At 37.9% G+C, this 16,519-nt stretch overlaps 1 protein-coding gene across 4 annotated transcripts in view; it reads right to left on the reverse strand.

Moving 5' to 3' along the window:
- The window catches only part of Dap160 (dynamin associated protein 160), a 213,683-nt gene that overhangs the window by 28,996 nt on the left and 168,168 nt on the right, over nt 1-16,519 (reverse strand). For all 4 annotated transcript variants that reach the window (XM_081768609.1, XM_081768600.1, XM_081768593.1 and 1 more), the window contains 3 exons: nt 13,554-13,709; nt 5,078-5,215; nt 2,162-2,351 (listed from right to left, as the gene is read on the reverse strand). In XM_081768609.1, the coding sequence (XP_081624735.1) occupies nt 2,162-2,351; nt 5,078-5,215; nt 13,554-13,709 (484 nt within the window). The remainder of the gene's footprint in view (nt 1-2,161; nt 2,352-5,077; nt 5,216-13,553; nt 13,710-16,519) is intronic.

Below are 16,519 nucleotides of genomic sequence, written 5' to 3' on the forward strand. Positions count from 1 at the left end.
GAATAAAGCATATCTCTTTACAGTGCATTAAGTAGAAAGTTCATTAAATATGAAAGAAACTGGTTGCATAAAATATTAATAAATAGATCAAGATACTTAGAATATTTAATGTATAGTAAATATTATGCATTATACAGAATTAATGTAAAACAATGATTGAAATTAAGAATAAAGCATAATTTGAAAAAATAAAGCATAATGTGGGTTGCTCTAATGATAATATAACTTCAATATAAAGTCCATCTAATTGTATGCCTTCATGCTGGCGTGAAACTAGCTTCTTACGTTCCTAGCAACTACTGTGAAATATTTTCGGGTGTCTTCAGAATGGCTATGAAATGAATTTTTTAGTTTAACGTACCACGATTATACACGTTAGACTAAAGGAGACAGATAATTAATGGGTATGAATGACTGAAATTATTCTCTTTTTGTGCTCTCTCACACAGGAAATCGAACCCGGAATGACATACACTAAAGCACACGCACTAGCTACTATGGGTGGAGATTTTTGGGTTGTTGTACTTACAGTCTGCTTTACACCAATGAAAGCCTGGAAACGCACACCACGTAAGTAAGTTTCTTCAACTCGCGAAACAGATGGTAATCATTAGATTTAAGGTCACACGAGTAGAAAGGATACGAGAATAATGCTCAACGCAAATCACTTAACACATTCTTTGTACTGGTTGTATGGGGTCTTACTTTGTCTTGCAATGAAGGTCTCGTATGCAGCTTTGTAAGAAGATTTTTCATAAGTGTCTGTCGTAATGGACTAGACAAAAATTTGGAATAGTACTTTGCATTAATTATACTTTTGTTTGGTACGTAATCCATTAAGGATATACCATAATAATAATAAACTGCGAGAGTTTTAAAAGGGAGGTTCTCTGGTTGTTTCTTAGATTGGCTTTGCTTGTGTGTTAAGGTATGGAATTCAAGTTCTTATTAACCTACGCTAAAATTGGTCCTCATAAAGCTGCCAAAGATCTATAAATTGATGACAAGTTACCTCTCTATTCAGCTTTTGTTCTGCCTCTAACAGTCGAGATACCCAGCTTGCTCACCCTAAATGGTTGTGCAGGATCCCAGAAGCTTGCCTTGTACCAATGCCTACACTCGCATAATTTCACGAATAGTCATTCATTCATGTCGTTCAACAGCCTCTTTACAGCAGTAAAGTTTGTGTTATTTATCACTGTTGGATTGTCTTCCCTACTCGTTCCACCGGGTATATAACATTCAACACAGCAATACACTATACTTTGGAATTCTTCAGGGTCTCCAAACACTACAGATAAACGCTTAATTTATGATGTTTTATGCCCTCTTTCCATAAAAATGAAAGTAATGGATCTTTGAGATTTTACAGTATCTTCCATAGCGGCAGTGTGAACACCTAAGAAATACTACATTGTTCCGAAGCTTTCGAGTCAAACTGACTACCTTTAAGTGAGATCGCTATTATAAAAAGTGCCAGGATTGGTCTAGAGCTAATAACCAAATTATGCAGTCCGTTAATATTTAGAAATTATTCAGAATTTTCGAAACATTCCTCACAAAAGTGAGTACGCGATTGGAGAGAAATGTAGACAAGATTGAAGATGAGAAGTCGCTGACGCATAAGAGAAAAAAACAATTTCCGTGAAAATCACTAGAATGAAATAAAATGGAATTAACTTAGCAAATATTATTTAATATACATGCATATCTAAGGACAAATATTTTACTCTCTCATATAGTAGTTTACTGAGAACAGTGTGTGTATTTTTTTTTTTTTTTTTTTTTTTTTTTTTTTTTTTTTTTTTTTTAAGCAGCTTTTAACCTATCATTATAAGTTACGTTTACAACCCCTTTACAAGTTACGTTTCCTTTGGAATGCAACGTCTCACAACATACTGGAAACACTGAGACACCCACTGATCCATGTATTTAATTTTTGTTACGAATTACAACCGTACCGAAACACAAATAACATTACATACTTCCAATTTTATATTAGGAAAAATTATAACAAGTACTAATTAGTTATTACCTCTCATCAAAATTTAACCATGAAAAGGCATATTCGTAAGAATATTGCCACAATCAACACGTAAACGAACTCGATGTAAATGATAAAAACAAACAACACTGTTATAAAAAAACAGAACGCACTTACTGATAGTCTTTTGCTTTTGAAGGAATTTTACTTCGAATTTTTCTTTTGCTTCCTCCAAATTTTTGATCCACAGGTTTCTTTCTGTAGCGGTAGGTGCAATGAAATTATGCGTATGCTTATAATCCTGGATTTTGAAAAACGTATCTCCTTCGTCGTCTTTAGAGACAGAAATGTCGTTTAAAAAGAATGGCTACAGAATATAAAGAGAATATCAGCATGTACATTAAAATATACTATATAAAAACTGTAAGTGTTAACACGATCATATTTTTTTTTCCGTTTGATCTAAGCAGAAAATTAAAAAAAAAAAAAATGAAGACACTGTCAGAAGAAAGAAATAAAAGTACAAAAATACTGGTTAATTTGCAAACATGAAAAACTTTCTTTTGATATCTATAATGAAAAATAAAATCAAACGGTTTAATCAATTACAACAACAACTATGCACTTAACGACTTATGTCTTCTTTATCCGAACCAACAGAGGCTAATCTTAGGGTTTTTGAATAAATAAAAGCGGGAAAGAAACAACATTAACAGCAAAAATTGCATAAAACCATCGCACTTGTATAGTTTCTAATAATTCAATTCACACAGAGACTAGTCTTTCTAATCCTTCTATGATGCTGTATGACAGTGATGTCTGGTTCAGAGTTACAGGTTCGGAATTGACAGCACGTTTCTTACATTTGAAAAATACATCCAGAGTTTTGCTCCAGTCCAGATTTAGTTTCTCCTTAAAACATATTTAATGCTACGCTCTTAATCGAATAAAATGTTGTGTCATACGTGAATGATTGTGTTGTAAATATGACAATCCAGAAGTTGTATGTTTCTTCCTTCCATTCATTTTGCAGATAATTTTCAGTATAATGGAAACAACTTTAAAAAAAAAGTAACTTACCTGATTAGTACGGCATTGGATCTCCTTCAGCTTATGATATAACTTGTATTCATTGCGAAATTGAGATATTTTTACATTGTTTCCAGGAGAATAGTCGACCATTTGTCATGCAGTGCAGCACTCAGATATAATAAAGTGTGTGTGTGTGTGTGTGTGGATGGGTGGGGAATACGAAATAAATAAATAAATTTAAAAAAAAAAGGATATTGCTCTAAAACTGACAATAGATCTTCAATTAGCCTCAAGTTGGGAGATTACGAAGGACAGGGAAAGTGCAGAAGTTTATCCTGATATTGCTCAAGCCACCCTTGAACAACTCTGCTATGTGTATTGGCACATTTCAAATTGGAAGACTTACGTTGTTATAGTCCGTGTCACCCGAATTGGCGTGTGGCGTCAGCCAATAAGCTCGCAGTGCGCTGACCTTGAGGGAGGAATCTAATCATTCATAATTGTCCACAAATATGAACAAAATCAATTATGAATGATTAGATTCCTCGTTGATGGTTTAGTAATAGCGTACTGCGAGCTTATTGGCTGATGCCACACGCCAATTCCGGTGACGCGGACTATAGAGGACCTCTGTATACCATAGGATGTGCCTAGTTAGGTCACCTAGAATGTCCACAAAATCTCTGATAGTAACTTGTTCTTTGAGATAGGATCAATGAAACAGAATTAAATTGCAAGACACATTAGCACAGAGCCGACATGTTTAACAGTAGGGAGCAGACAATCCCAAGCATAAGCTTCTATGGCCATCCAGATTTAGAATTGCCAGATTTGGGATTGATTGCATGCCGCTACATTCTGAATCTGTAAACGGATGCCTGGTCATACTGTTTACTCCTTCGGTAAAATTCCGTTTTGTGTGTGTATTTAAGTTTATGTATAGTGAAACCTCTAAAGACGGACAGCAGTGCGACATGATTCTTTGTCCGTAAATGAGTTCCCGTTACTAAGAGCAGGGGCGGTTTTAGGTTTTTAATTTTGGGTAGGCCCGCTCGCTCGCTTCACAACAGTGGTTGATGCTATTTGTGAAATAATTATCTACCATTTATATAAATAGTGGAAAATATATTTACTCTATTGTATCTATTAGCGTTTATATATTTTTCAAAATTTTTGGGTAGGCCTGTGCCTACCCGGTCTACTCGGTAAAGCTGCCACTGACTAAGAGGTTACACAAATTTAAATTACTCACACACAAAAATCTCAACCAGAAAGAACAATGCAGAGAATCTTACTTCTCTCCCTAAACGTAAGATAACATTCACCAAAAGTTATTCATTTGAAGCAGTCATCACAATTTCAGTTTATATGAATTAGAATCGATTTATGTAAGCTTTAATAACAAAATAATAATGAATATTTCTCGTAATGATACTTACACTAATGATAATGATACTAACACTCTTCGCCCTCCAAACACATTGATGACATAACACTGCACTGCGAATAACTGTCACTAGTAATTGAATCCGGGGTCAAGTAAAAATTCAACAATATGTATATGTATACTAAAAAATTGACCAGCACCATATTGTCAATACTTTTACATTACACGAAATTTTATTTTCTGGCACACAGATATCCTGTACACTCCGCTGTTTCTCAAATGATAATATAAGTAGAAGTTTTATATACATGTAGTCTTAACTAATTTAAATATACAGGGTGGCCCAAACGTAGGTATACAGACCAGCATCGATCAAGTATGACATTTATCTGCTTTGGTATGTTCCGAGCTTCAGGTATAAGTGAAAAGAAATTAACAACAAATAATGAAGAAACTAAGTCAATGCCTGTATGGATCACAAAATAAATAAATGATACAAAATGCCATGAGCCGATCAGTACGGGACTGTATACCTACTTTTGGGCCACCCTGCATAGTGAGAATAAAGTCCTTTGTTTAACAACAAAACTTAGGTCTTTAAATGGTACAACTATTCAATTGTTTTGTTTGTTTCTTACTTAAAATGAAAATTACATTATTACCTATTTACGTACCTTTTTGTACATACGGAACTTTATATTTTTAGTCCTGTCAAACGAGAATTGGTTCAAACTGCCCAAAGGTTTGCTCGGTTGAGCAAGAAGAAGAAAGTCGCTTAACAAAAATCCTATTAGCTCTTTGTTGCTCTTTGCCTAAAATAAAACAACAAATGAGTTCCGTTTCACATTAAGAAACTATGGTAGACTTCCAAACTGGGAATTCGAAAACAGATCGAATGTGATATATCAACCACTTCCTATTCCAACAGAGGAATAAGGATGGAGAGAGAACCTTTTACTTGCGACGCTGACTCCGTATCAAGGAAAACAATTTCTCGTTACCTCTAACAGTTTTAGCTTTATGCGCATCAATATTGACACCAGAAGTGGTACATTTCTACCACTTTCAGTTTAAACATAGAGGAAGAAGAGCTGACATGGAATCTATTTTGGGACATTGAATCCATATCACAAAGTAATGTTTCACTAGGTTTTATTTTTTTGTTCTCATGCCTGTCCACAGTGACGCACAAGGTTATTCTAAAATATCCGCAGAATATAAATCTAATAGTTTAATAACAGAAAAAGCTTTCATACATTATTGTTTCATTAAGAGTCAATATATTTCTTTCTTATAATACACTCAAACGCACAAAGCATTGAACCCTTAGTATTAATTAGTATTAATAGGAAAATATATTATTTTTTTCTGTTTTCCGATTATAGCTTAGAAGAAAATCAATGGCATGTTTGGTATTGGGAATTTAAAATCCATTTTGCAGCAAGTAAATGTGAGAGAAATGGTCAGTTTTACGTGGGATCCGAAGCTTATGCACTACCGCTGGAAATCAAGTCCAGTCTTCCGTACAAAATATTACGCTACCTACATAGCCACGAGGGATCTCAGGAGGCTGGAGTTGGATCAATGAAAAATACATTGAATGACATAATATTAACGGAATCACTTCCAGGAATACCATGTTTTCATCCAAAATACTCTCATAAAAGGTTTCCCATTTCGAGGATTATACTGTATCACAGCCACCTTCCCTTAATAAGTACCTTGGTTCATAGGGTAGCTATGAGAAAATCGTAGAAATATGTCACCTAATTATATATGCTGTCGAACTCAAGAAACTGATCTCAAAAGTGATGGGCATATCAAACCTACCAACACCATGCAATACTTTCATTTCAAAGCTTTCATCGTTACCATGTCAATAGCTTCCTACCTGAACTCTGACAATTCGTCGAACATGCATCTACTTGATTACACCCAGAAAACAAAAATCATATCGTCATAATTATTAATCATAGATATCCCTTCAACTTACCCACGAATAAGTTGACTGCTTGAAAATGAAAAATCGCTCGTTCTAAATCTCATTTAATACCTCTAATCATCCATTCTTTCCAAGAACTCATAGCCTTACTTTTCCAACATTTATTTCACTACCAGAAACAAATAGTCTTTCTTACAAATTCCAAAATGTTTACTATAGGCACCGAATCTGAAAATGCTATTTACAACAACTCACTTTACTCACTTTCAAACAGCTCTACAGTTCTAGGTTGCCCTTGGCTTCATTCATCAGGCACCTTCATTCTTCCCTATTCTTTGTTTTCTCTTTCCAGTTCTGCACTTTCATTATTTTCAAATTGCTTTACATTCTCTTGGCATCTTTGTTTTGGTCTACTTCTCCTGGTGGAAAATATTTTTTCATGTAGTATCTTCTTTGCCATCCATCCTTCTTCCATTCTCTCTACATGTCCTGTCCATCGCATCCGTTGTGTTTTTATAAATCGTACAATATATTCTTCCCTTAAGATGTTTTCTATTTCTTTGTTGGTTCTATTTTTCATTTGTTATTTTCTCAGATTGAACCGAAAATCGTTCTTATTATTTTTCGTTCTAGTATTCGTAGTTTTTCTTTGTTTTCCTTTGTTTACGTCAGTACTTCTGCCCTGTAAGTGTCTATTGGTCTAATTATTAACAACAAATGGACCTAAAAGTCTTTTGTTTCCACCGGGACTCATGCAAACAATCTGAATTTGAAGCACTTATTTTCGAACGGATATGACCTCAACACACTAGAACCAATGAACTACACACATTCAGGCAGTCGAGATTTCTTCAATTCTCGTATTCCACGGTCAGAAAAACTTAAACCTTTCCTATATCCATTAATAATCACTACTACTCCTGAAATAGCCACATTTTTTAGATACAGAAGGTTGTTCAGTTTATATCGAACCGAATTTAAATGGTACTCTTTTTACGAGAAACCTCGCTACCACCACCTATAGTATCTACTGGATCCACAGCACTGTGGATCAGTGACGACGCTAGAGTGGGCGGGGGTCTCCGATGGCATAGTCAATCCCCCATCAGACAAGTTGTACTGTAATTACGTACGAAATGTCAAGTGATATGAAACAATTATTTTCGATATACAAAAAATATCTGCCCCTGCAAATTAGTGTAGTTTATTGCCCGACATCGAAGTTTCCATTGGAGCAAACATAAGCGAAGCACAATCAAGGGAGTTCAGTCTACTTCTTCCTGAAAACTTTTCAGAGACCAACGAGACTGCCCGGACACCGATGTCAGAGAAGTCTTTCGAACAGGCCAAAGCCACAGAAATCCAATGGGCTTACATCAGGGCTCTTCACAGAAATGTCTTAAACCGGAACGACAGGAATTCCCATGTCATTTCCTGATAAAAACTTCGAGGTGTTCTGGTAGGATGACTGGTATAACTTAAAGACTTGTTTATCTGGGACTTCATTTCGTTGGCGTCCGCACCGTATAATCCTGGGATGTCAGTTCAAAGAATAGGTGTTATAATGAATTCCTAAAAGTATGTTACATTCACTTTCATGTTTTTACCCATCTTCGTATCAAGAACTTTCCTACATAACTGAATCCCGTAGTAATCATAAACGCACTCAGGGAACTTTTCTGGAAGTGACGAATAAAGTTGCAACGGCTCTTAGCACTGCTGTAGCTCCTGAATGTATGCTTCAGCTATTGGGCCCGCCAGGCGGTTTTCAGTTTTTTGCAATTCGTTTTTCGTTACGCGATCTGGCGCAGGAACATGTAGTGTATGCGGGCCTTACGCATAAACCTCAGTCGGAGCCGCTTACGAATGGTAGTATTCACGGTTGATGTACCAAACTGAATCGCTGGTCTATCATACATCTTGGATTTTCCTGGTGGCCCGATCAGCGAATCCACTGCAGCACTACAGATATCGCTTTTCTTGGGAAACATTTTTCTTTTCGTGGACGATTGTTTCGCCACGGGCTCCTGGTTTATGTAACGGACCACAATAGTTTTCGCAGCAGTCTATTTTGAGTATGAACTCATTCCTCTGATACCGATTCGATATGCGTATGTAGGAAAAACGAGCAAAGAAGGTGCTCGTACTGTTCGAGTACGGATTTAATTTAGGCGCCACTTGACGACACTCATCTACCTACAACTTCAAACACACTATTGCTCACAACAGACGTGTCGTTCTAGCGTCATTTCCCAGATAGCAGTGGAGCTTTCAATTCCATCCGATATAAACGGAACAATCTTGTGTACTCGCACCTGAACACATAGATCATTACTATCGTACCGTCGACCGAACATTTCGAGTAAGCATTTTTAAAACACTGTATTTTCTTTACTGTTATTTTCAGAATTTTCATGTTCGAGCGGCATGCTGGAAGTTTTTAAATACTAAACTACAGCTACTAATGCTACATTACTTACTGCTTTTCAAGTGTCTTTGTCCATGGAAAGTATCCATTGTCTTCTTTTCTTTTTCATCACGACAATGCACTGCCGCACACAGAGCGAAATCTTTGGAGTTTCTGCAGGAAAGTGATATCCGTATTCTACCGCACCCAGTTTATTCTCCATACCTAGGTCCGTGTGACTTTGCCTCATATTCGAAAAAACGAATTTTTAAAAATATCTGACTCATGGGGCTTTATGCCGAGTCGTTCTGACGCGTGATTAGTGTCGCACTAAAGAGTTTGACTAACATGTTTCCTGCAGTAGTCAAGACTTTAGTATGACGCTAATCAATCGTCAAAACGACTCTGCATAAGGCCCGTGGTTCTTAGACTTCCAAACTATGCTATGCATAATTGTCGGAAGTTTTATAGAACGGCTTTGTCCGTTCGTCTAACCATACATATGCCGACAGGTATCAGAGGAAACACAGTAAGAGATATCGAGATGTTGTTTTTTGTGTTTGATTCAGCGTTCCATTTCCTACGTTAACTCTCTATTCAAACAGCAAGTGGTTCACATTAGTCATTTCCGGTTTCAATGTTTATCACTAGGAAAGGAAAACGTTAACAGATAGCTAGAAGCAGTTTTTTTTTTGCAAATGATTCAGTGATTCAAGAGAATATATTATGACTATGAGAATATATTATGACTCTACTAAAACCGGAAGAGGTTCAATTTACTATAACTTCCGGTTTCAGTACTGATTTTTGTAGAGCAAAAACTGTAAATGTTATCCTGATACGGTTTATAGCAATCGATTCAGCGTCTCAAGAATAGGTTCCATCTGCTCCGTTAAGCCTCTACTCAAACCGGAAGAGGTTAAAATTAGTTTTTTTCGGTTTCAACGTTTATCGTTATAGAACAAAAACAGAATTTGTTTGCAAACAATTCAGCGTCTCAAGACAACATATCACAATACTCTATCGAAACCTGAAGTGGTTCCAATTTACTATTACTTCCGTTTCAACGTTTATTACCATAAACTAAAAACAACAATAGATAGTGAGAAACTGATTTTGTAAACGATTCAACTTCTCAAGATAACATACCATGACTATCCACAACACTCTACCAAAATCGAAAGTGGTTGAAATTTACTATTACTTCCGGTTTCAATACTGATTTCCGTAGAACGAAAACGGTAAATGCTATCAAGAGCCGGTTTTCAGCAATCGATTTAGCGTACCGAGAATAGATCTCATCTCCTCCGTTGAAGCTCTATTCAAACCGGAAATGGCTGAAATAAACAATTTTTAGTTTCAACCTTCATCGCCAAGAACAAAAATAGTAAGCGAGAGCGAGTAATGGCTTTTTGATACGGATTCGAGGAACAGGTCCTATCTTTGATCTTATTATTTTATTGCAAACAGTACTTACAGATGAACTACTTCTAGTTTGAGTATTGAATTTGCACACTTTGGAAATGATACTCACATGTTAAGAATGCAAAAGTGTACTGATGTTTGTGCGGACCATTTTGAGAAATTGCAAAAGGTTTTATGAAAATAAATTGATTTTTCAAGTATCCAAAAACTTTGGTATATCTCTCGTATGTAATTACATTAATTTTCATTAGGTTTATGCCTACTTTTACACTTATCATTCCTCCACCTTTCATTTTTACTTTTACTGATTATTCGAATGATTTTCTGTAGGTCATGTTCCCTCTTTCTAGAATTTTCCTCTCGCTCCTAAAGCCTTACTCATACTATGACCCGACTCCCTTCATGAAAACATTCAAAAAAATAGATTACAGTAATGACACATGAGTAATGGTCTTTCTCTCACACATTCTTATCTTCACGAAATGAACAGTATCAGCAACATGCATACGAACTTTTGTCTTATTTGGATCTAAGGAATCACCTCTTACAGTTTGTCGGTATAGTTCATTAACTCTCTCTCTCTCTCTCTCTCTCTCTCTCTCTCTCTCTCTCTATATATATATATATATATATATATATATATATATATATATATATATATATATATATATATATATATATATAAAGTTGACATTTTTCTTTACCTACTGTAGGACACAAAACGGTAAATGCTATCAAGATGCGGTGACAGTTTTCCGCGAGGGATTCATTTGTGTACTTTTCGCCGCCCATTATAGCCACTCAGCAATAATGAAAGGATGCAAAGAAGACGGTTTAATCGTCAGTAAAGCTGACGACTCATCATCCGACGATGTGGCCAACAGGTCTCTGTGGTATGTGGTTGGTTGGAAATTGTGGGAAGAATACGGCCCCAGCCCGCTCGAACCTCAAGATGGTTCGTGCTATTAGGAGAGCAGGACATGGACAATACCCCAACAAAGAGAAGTTTAGTCATACGACGTGTTATCTCAAAAGACAGTTATAAACATCATTCTGAAGAACTTCGAATTGGAAGAGCGTCAAAAAGCGCGCGGACACCGTCTCAGTCGTCGAAGTGTCTTGTAACATTAAAGTCAATGTAGCTTACTTCCAGGAGAACGTCATGGATTCTTTGTACGATATGAAACACATATCTCCCATCTGTATGGTGACGAGACCACAAATGTATGGATCCACATGGACAAGGCTTCCGGTTATATCGCTCGATCATCCCAGAAGTTCTTTGCAAGGAAGGCAGAAGAGACAGGAATTCGAGTGATTCCATTTTGTCCTCCCCTGTGTAATTCCCACATGCTTTACCAATGAACTACTGTGGGTTTGAACTCCCCAAGCAAGCTCCTACTCAACGCCGTCTCCGTACCTTGCAGGGTCTTCGGGAAGTTGCCGAAGCGGTATGGAGAGAAATTCCCCTTCCTATTCTAAGCACAAGTTTGTCTTACTGAAAACTACACTACGCTGCCGGGTGATCATCTGGGACAGCAGCCATCACAACGAACACAATCTGTAGTGGAGAAAGAGGATTTACTAGCCAGGAAAGTCGTTCAAAGTCGACTATTTTATTGACACATTTTTAAAAATAAATGAAATCTTTGAGTTTTATATTCCACGGTTATGCCGGCTAGGCTAAAGGAGACGATGATTATGAGAAATGAGTGAATTGGTGGAATGAAGAGTGGGAGGAAACGGGAGAATCCCAAGAAAACCCACGCACACGGTGTTTGTCCACCACAAAGTTCACTTGGCTTGAGCGGGGATCGAACCAGGAACCACACGCACTAGAGTTGAATGCTCTACCACTGAACCACCGTGGCCTGACACACATGTAGTTTATTGCGGGCAGCCTTGTATACCTTTTTTTTTTTCTATTTAAGAACGCGAATATTTCCCAATATATACGTCGTGTTCTACCAGAATGTTACTTAAGCAATAATATGTACTGTACCTAGTTATATCAGAAATACTGTCACAAAGTTTGGAGTGGCGCTGTAGGCATCCGAAATGGCACAGTGATGCCATCTGTGTATAAAGCGGAAGATGCATGTAGTGTGTGTTTGACTGTTCATGACATACGTTGATATTGTACTGAGTTCTGATCCATCACTCATTATCAGCGGAATGGGGCGATTACGAAAATCGTGTAGCAGTAATTGCACTACACAAGGTCGGGAAGCAGGTGAGATTTTCAACCTACTGAAACCCTTATAAATCAGCAAGAGATTCGTGTATCGCGCCATACAGCGATACACCGAGACTGGAACGGCAGCTGACCACGCAAGAAGTGGAACACCACGAACGGTACGAACTCTACAGGTCCAGAAAGCAGTCGCAGCAAGAATTCGAAGAAATCCTGTTTGAACACAAAGTGTGATGGTTGCTGAGATAAACATCAGAAATTCCATGTCTCGTGTGCTCAGGAGTGACCTACATCTACGGGCGTATAAGAGGCGGACTGGTCACTTTCTGACCCAAACATTAATGTCGCAGAGGGTCCTTAAATCAATGAGACTGTTGCGGCGTTACGCCAACAATCTGCACAGAAATATTCTGTTCACTGACGAAAAGGTGTTCACAATTGAGCAGGCCTACAACGCCCAAAATGACCGTGTATATGCCACGTCATCTACTGCAGCTGCTGAGGCAGTTCCACGGGTTCAGAGGGCACATCATCCTGCTTCAGTGATGATTTGGTGGGGAGTGAACTACTCAGGCACAATCCAGCTGCATTTTTGCGAACAAGGTGTTAAAACATCTGCCAAGGTGTACCAGAACACAGTGCTAACACCTATAGTGAAACCACTGTCTACTACCATGTTCCCTGGAGAAAGATGAGCCTTCCAGCAGGATTCCGCTCCAGACCACAATGCGAAACGAACCCAGGACTGGCTGGCACGGAACGTCCCCGACTTCATTTCTACCGCTGATTGGCCTTCTAGCAGCCCGAACCTTAACCCGTTGGACTACAAACTTTGGGCAATCCTTCAGGCAAAGGTCTGCCATGAACGGCATCCATCTGTTGACAGTCTGAAACAATCCTTGACCCGAGCAGTGAACAATTTTCCCATGGACGTGGTGCGTAATGCCAAGGGGGACATTTCAAAAAGTGATTCGTGCGTCAGGTGTACAACATATCAATGTATAACATGACCAAAATAAATTGCCTTGGTGTTAATACTCTCTGTGTTATTCACATTGAAACTTGTGACAGTATTTATGATATAACTAGGTATCTATTTCTCAACGTATGGACAGTTGTAACTCTATATGCAGAAAAACCCAGATAAAGGCTATAACTAAACAGATTTGTTAATTAGCTTACCTTTTTAATTAAGCCATGATGAAGGAATTTTCGAGGTCCTAGACAATTTGTTAAAGAATTAAATACTAACGGCTCCTCTAGACTCTCGTATTCAATATGGTTTTGAAGCCATTCCAAGCGATCTGAGTTTTCTTTTTCTCGAACGCCCTCATTCACCTAAGAGAAATATTTAAAACAATTATATTAAAATACAATGAATAAATTATCGGGTCTAAATGCCTGGTAACAATTTCAACACATCAGTAACGGATAAAAATCTCATTTCTCTGATGGAAATATTAATTTTCTCAGTACTCTATGTAACTTTATAGACAGCACTGATATAAGGCTATATTACACTGAAGCCAACGTTTCAGTACTCATCTGATGGGTCTACCAGAACCTTGAAGTTCGGAGTTGAAAAACAGTTCGGAGGGGGACGGGGGTGAAATCTTTAAGTTTTACGTCCAACGTTTATGTCGGTTAGGCTAAAGTACATGGAACTTTCCATTATAAAGTGAAAATTTTAACCCTTCGAAACACAACAGAAAAAAAAAAAAAATACATTTTCTTATATATAAAACTAGACAAAAACAAAGGCCTCATGAGACTGGAGAAATCGACGACCTTCTTAGGCAGGCCATCAATGAAGTGAAAGGATACAGCAATGAAGTGGAAGAGAGAATTTGAAAGTCCTAGTCGGCACCAATCAATGATAGCATGATAAGTAAACTTTTGAAAATATCAACGTTCTCTGTGTTCCATAGAGACTTGAGATAATCACTTTATAGGAGGAACACAAGTCATTTCCTCATCCCTCAATTAAAATGGATGAGTTTATTTATTTATTAAACAAAGCCTCCTATAGTGTTGCGCTGAAACTTGCACAGACAAATTCCCTGATGTTGTAGAGCCAGGTTCAATTCCCGGTAGGGGTTCCTGTAGTTTTGATCTCACGTTAATTTGTATACCTACGTCTCACATTGTCTTGTTGATAAATAGGAATGCTCAACTACATAACCAACTTGTTAAACAGCGAAATATATACATTTACCATGACAATCAACTAACATAATTTCATTCTCTTCTATTAATCGGAATCTACTGGCTTTAAACAATACGTTATTCCTTGTCAACTCTGGCTAATCCTAAATATTCAATTCCCCAACACACCTAAACAGCTAATGATAAACGATTTGACAGACATCGTATTGAATAACTAACAACAGAACTTTGGAATGTCCTACATAAGTGAAGGTCTTCTCGGGAATGGCATCGAAGGAATGTATTCAAGACTGGCTTTCTGCAAGTTGAAACCTCAATTTATAATTTATACATTATGATCAGTGTTTGAGGGAACGGTTAGCACGCAACATTATCCCAATATCGCCAGCCTGAAGCATTCATTGAAATAAAAGTGAAATGAAATGAAATTTCTGACTTTACATCCACATTATGCCCTTTACGGATGATTAATGAAAGTGAATGATCATGAAAGAATTTCTGGAATGAGAATGTGGAAGGAAACCGGAGAACTCTCAGAAAATATGGACACGATATTGTATACCACAACGTGGCCGGAATCGAACTACGGACCATACACCATAGGTAAGCGCTACATCACTGAGCCACTGTGCCTCTCTTGGAGCACTCATTGCTTGCAGCAGTGTAGTATTTTCAGTATTTTTTAGTTTAGTGTCCCAGGACTATGCACCGAAGCTAAGAGAGATTGTGATAATGAGATGGATAATAAACGTGGGAGACCCACGAACACAGTATTTGTTTACCCCAAAACCCATTTGACCGGAGCTGGGAATGAACCAGGACCCCACACGTCAGAAATAAACGCTCTATCACGGAGTCACCGCGGTCCCCATTTCTTTTTGTAAACTGTGTGATAGCATTGACCTTCAGTGAGTTCGGTAATGTGTAGCAAAGTGGCGGACATTTTAAAAACCGATTGGTACTACAAGGTTGAACCATAAGTCTTGCAATATTTTGGTACACAACATACCTCTATTAATTATGATTCCATGTCAGAAGGGCCCGGACAAAAGGGTGAGGACAGAAAGGCCCTAATCAAAACAGTCCCGCGAGAAAAGGGCCCGGGTAGAAATGGTCCCACGGCCAGAAAGCCTGAAATCAAAACAGGAGTGGAAATCAAAGATGCACGAGGGGATAGTGTCACCTTAGTAAGTAGAAGTGTTTGTCCAACAGAAGGAAGAATACAGTCGTTATTAGAAACAAAAAGGAAATGTGAATGGTGTTCTTAATTTTATTTGGTTGCTGTTCTGCAACAATCGCTATCGCTTAAGTCGGTTCTCGATGAAAGTTTGCTTTCATCTGTCTCTCTCTGAGTTTGTATTCTAGAGACATAATCCAATTAGACTTTACCTATTAATGACTGTTCCCTTAGTTCTAAAATTCCATATCTGCCCCTGACTCAAAATATAAAAACACATATTATATGATTAATATTGTAAAACTTTGTCCCATATAGGTTGTAGGTAGAGCGTTAATAAAAAGAGTGTGCGGAATCGACTTCCCCTACCGGTTTATATTACAAAACTTCCACTATAAACAGTATTTTACAAAAATACTATACAGATAATTTCTCCAAGTTTGCAAGGTTAGGTATGGGTAGTCTTTGATCGTAAGGTCACAGACAGGATCTCTACAGAGCTCCGTAGCAGGCTAAGCAGAGTGAAGTTAGGCACCCAAGGCTCCGAGGCAAACAGAGGATTGGTTAGGTGGCCAACAGAGCCCCGTAGCAGGCTAAGTGGCTAAGATTAGGATTCCCAGACAGAGCCCGTAGCAGGCTACGCCAGGAGAAAGGATAGACCAAGAGTCCCGTTGCAGACTAGAGGCCTTGCGTTAGGTTACTCCTAATGTTCCGTGGCAAACAGTAGGAGAGACACCAGAAAACCGGTACCTAGTTGCTGTCGCCCACCAAATTTATAGGGATCCTCGGGTGGCGGTGGCGCTGC

This window comes from Thermobia domestica, chromosome 1 (genome assembly GCF_964235325.1).
Source record: "Thermobia domestica chromosome 1, izTheDome1.hap1.1, whole genome shotgun sequence".
Classification (NCBI taxonomy): Eukaryota; Metazoa; Arthropoda; class Insecta; order Zygentoma; family Lepismatidae; genus Thermobia; species Thermobia domestica.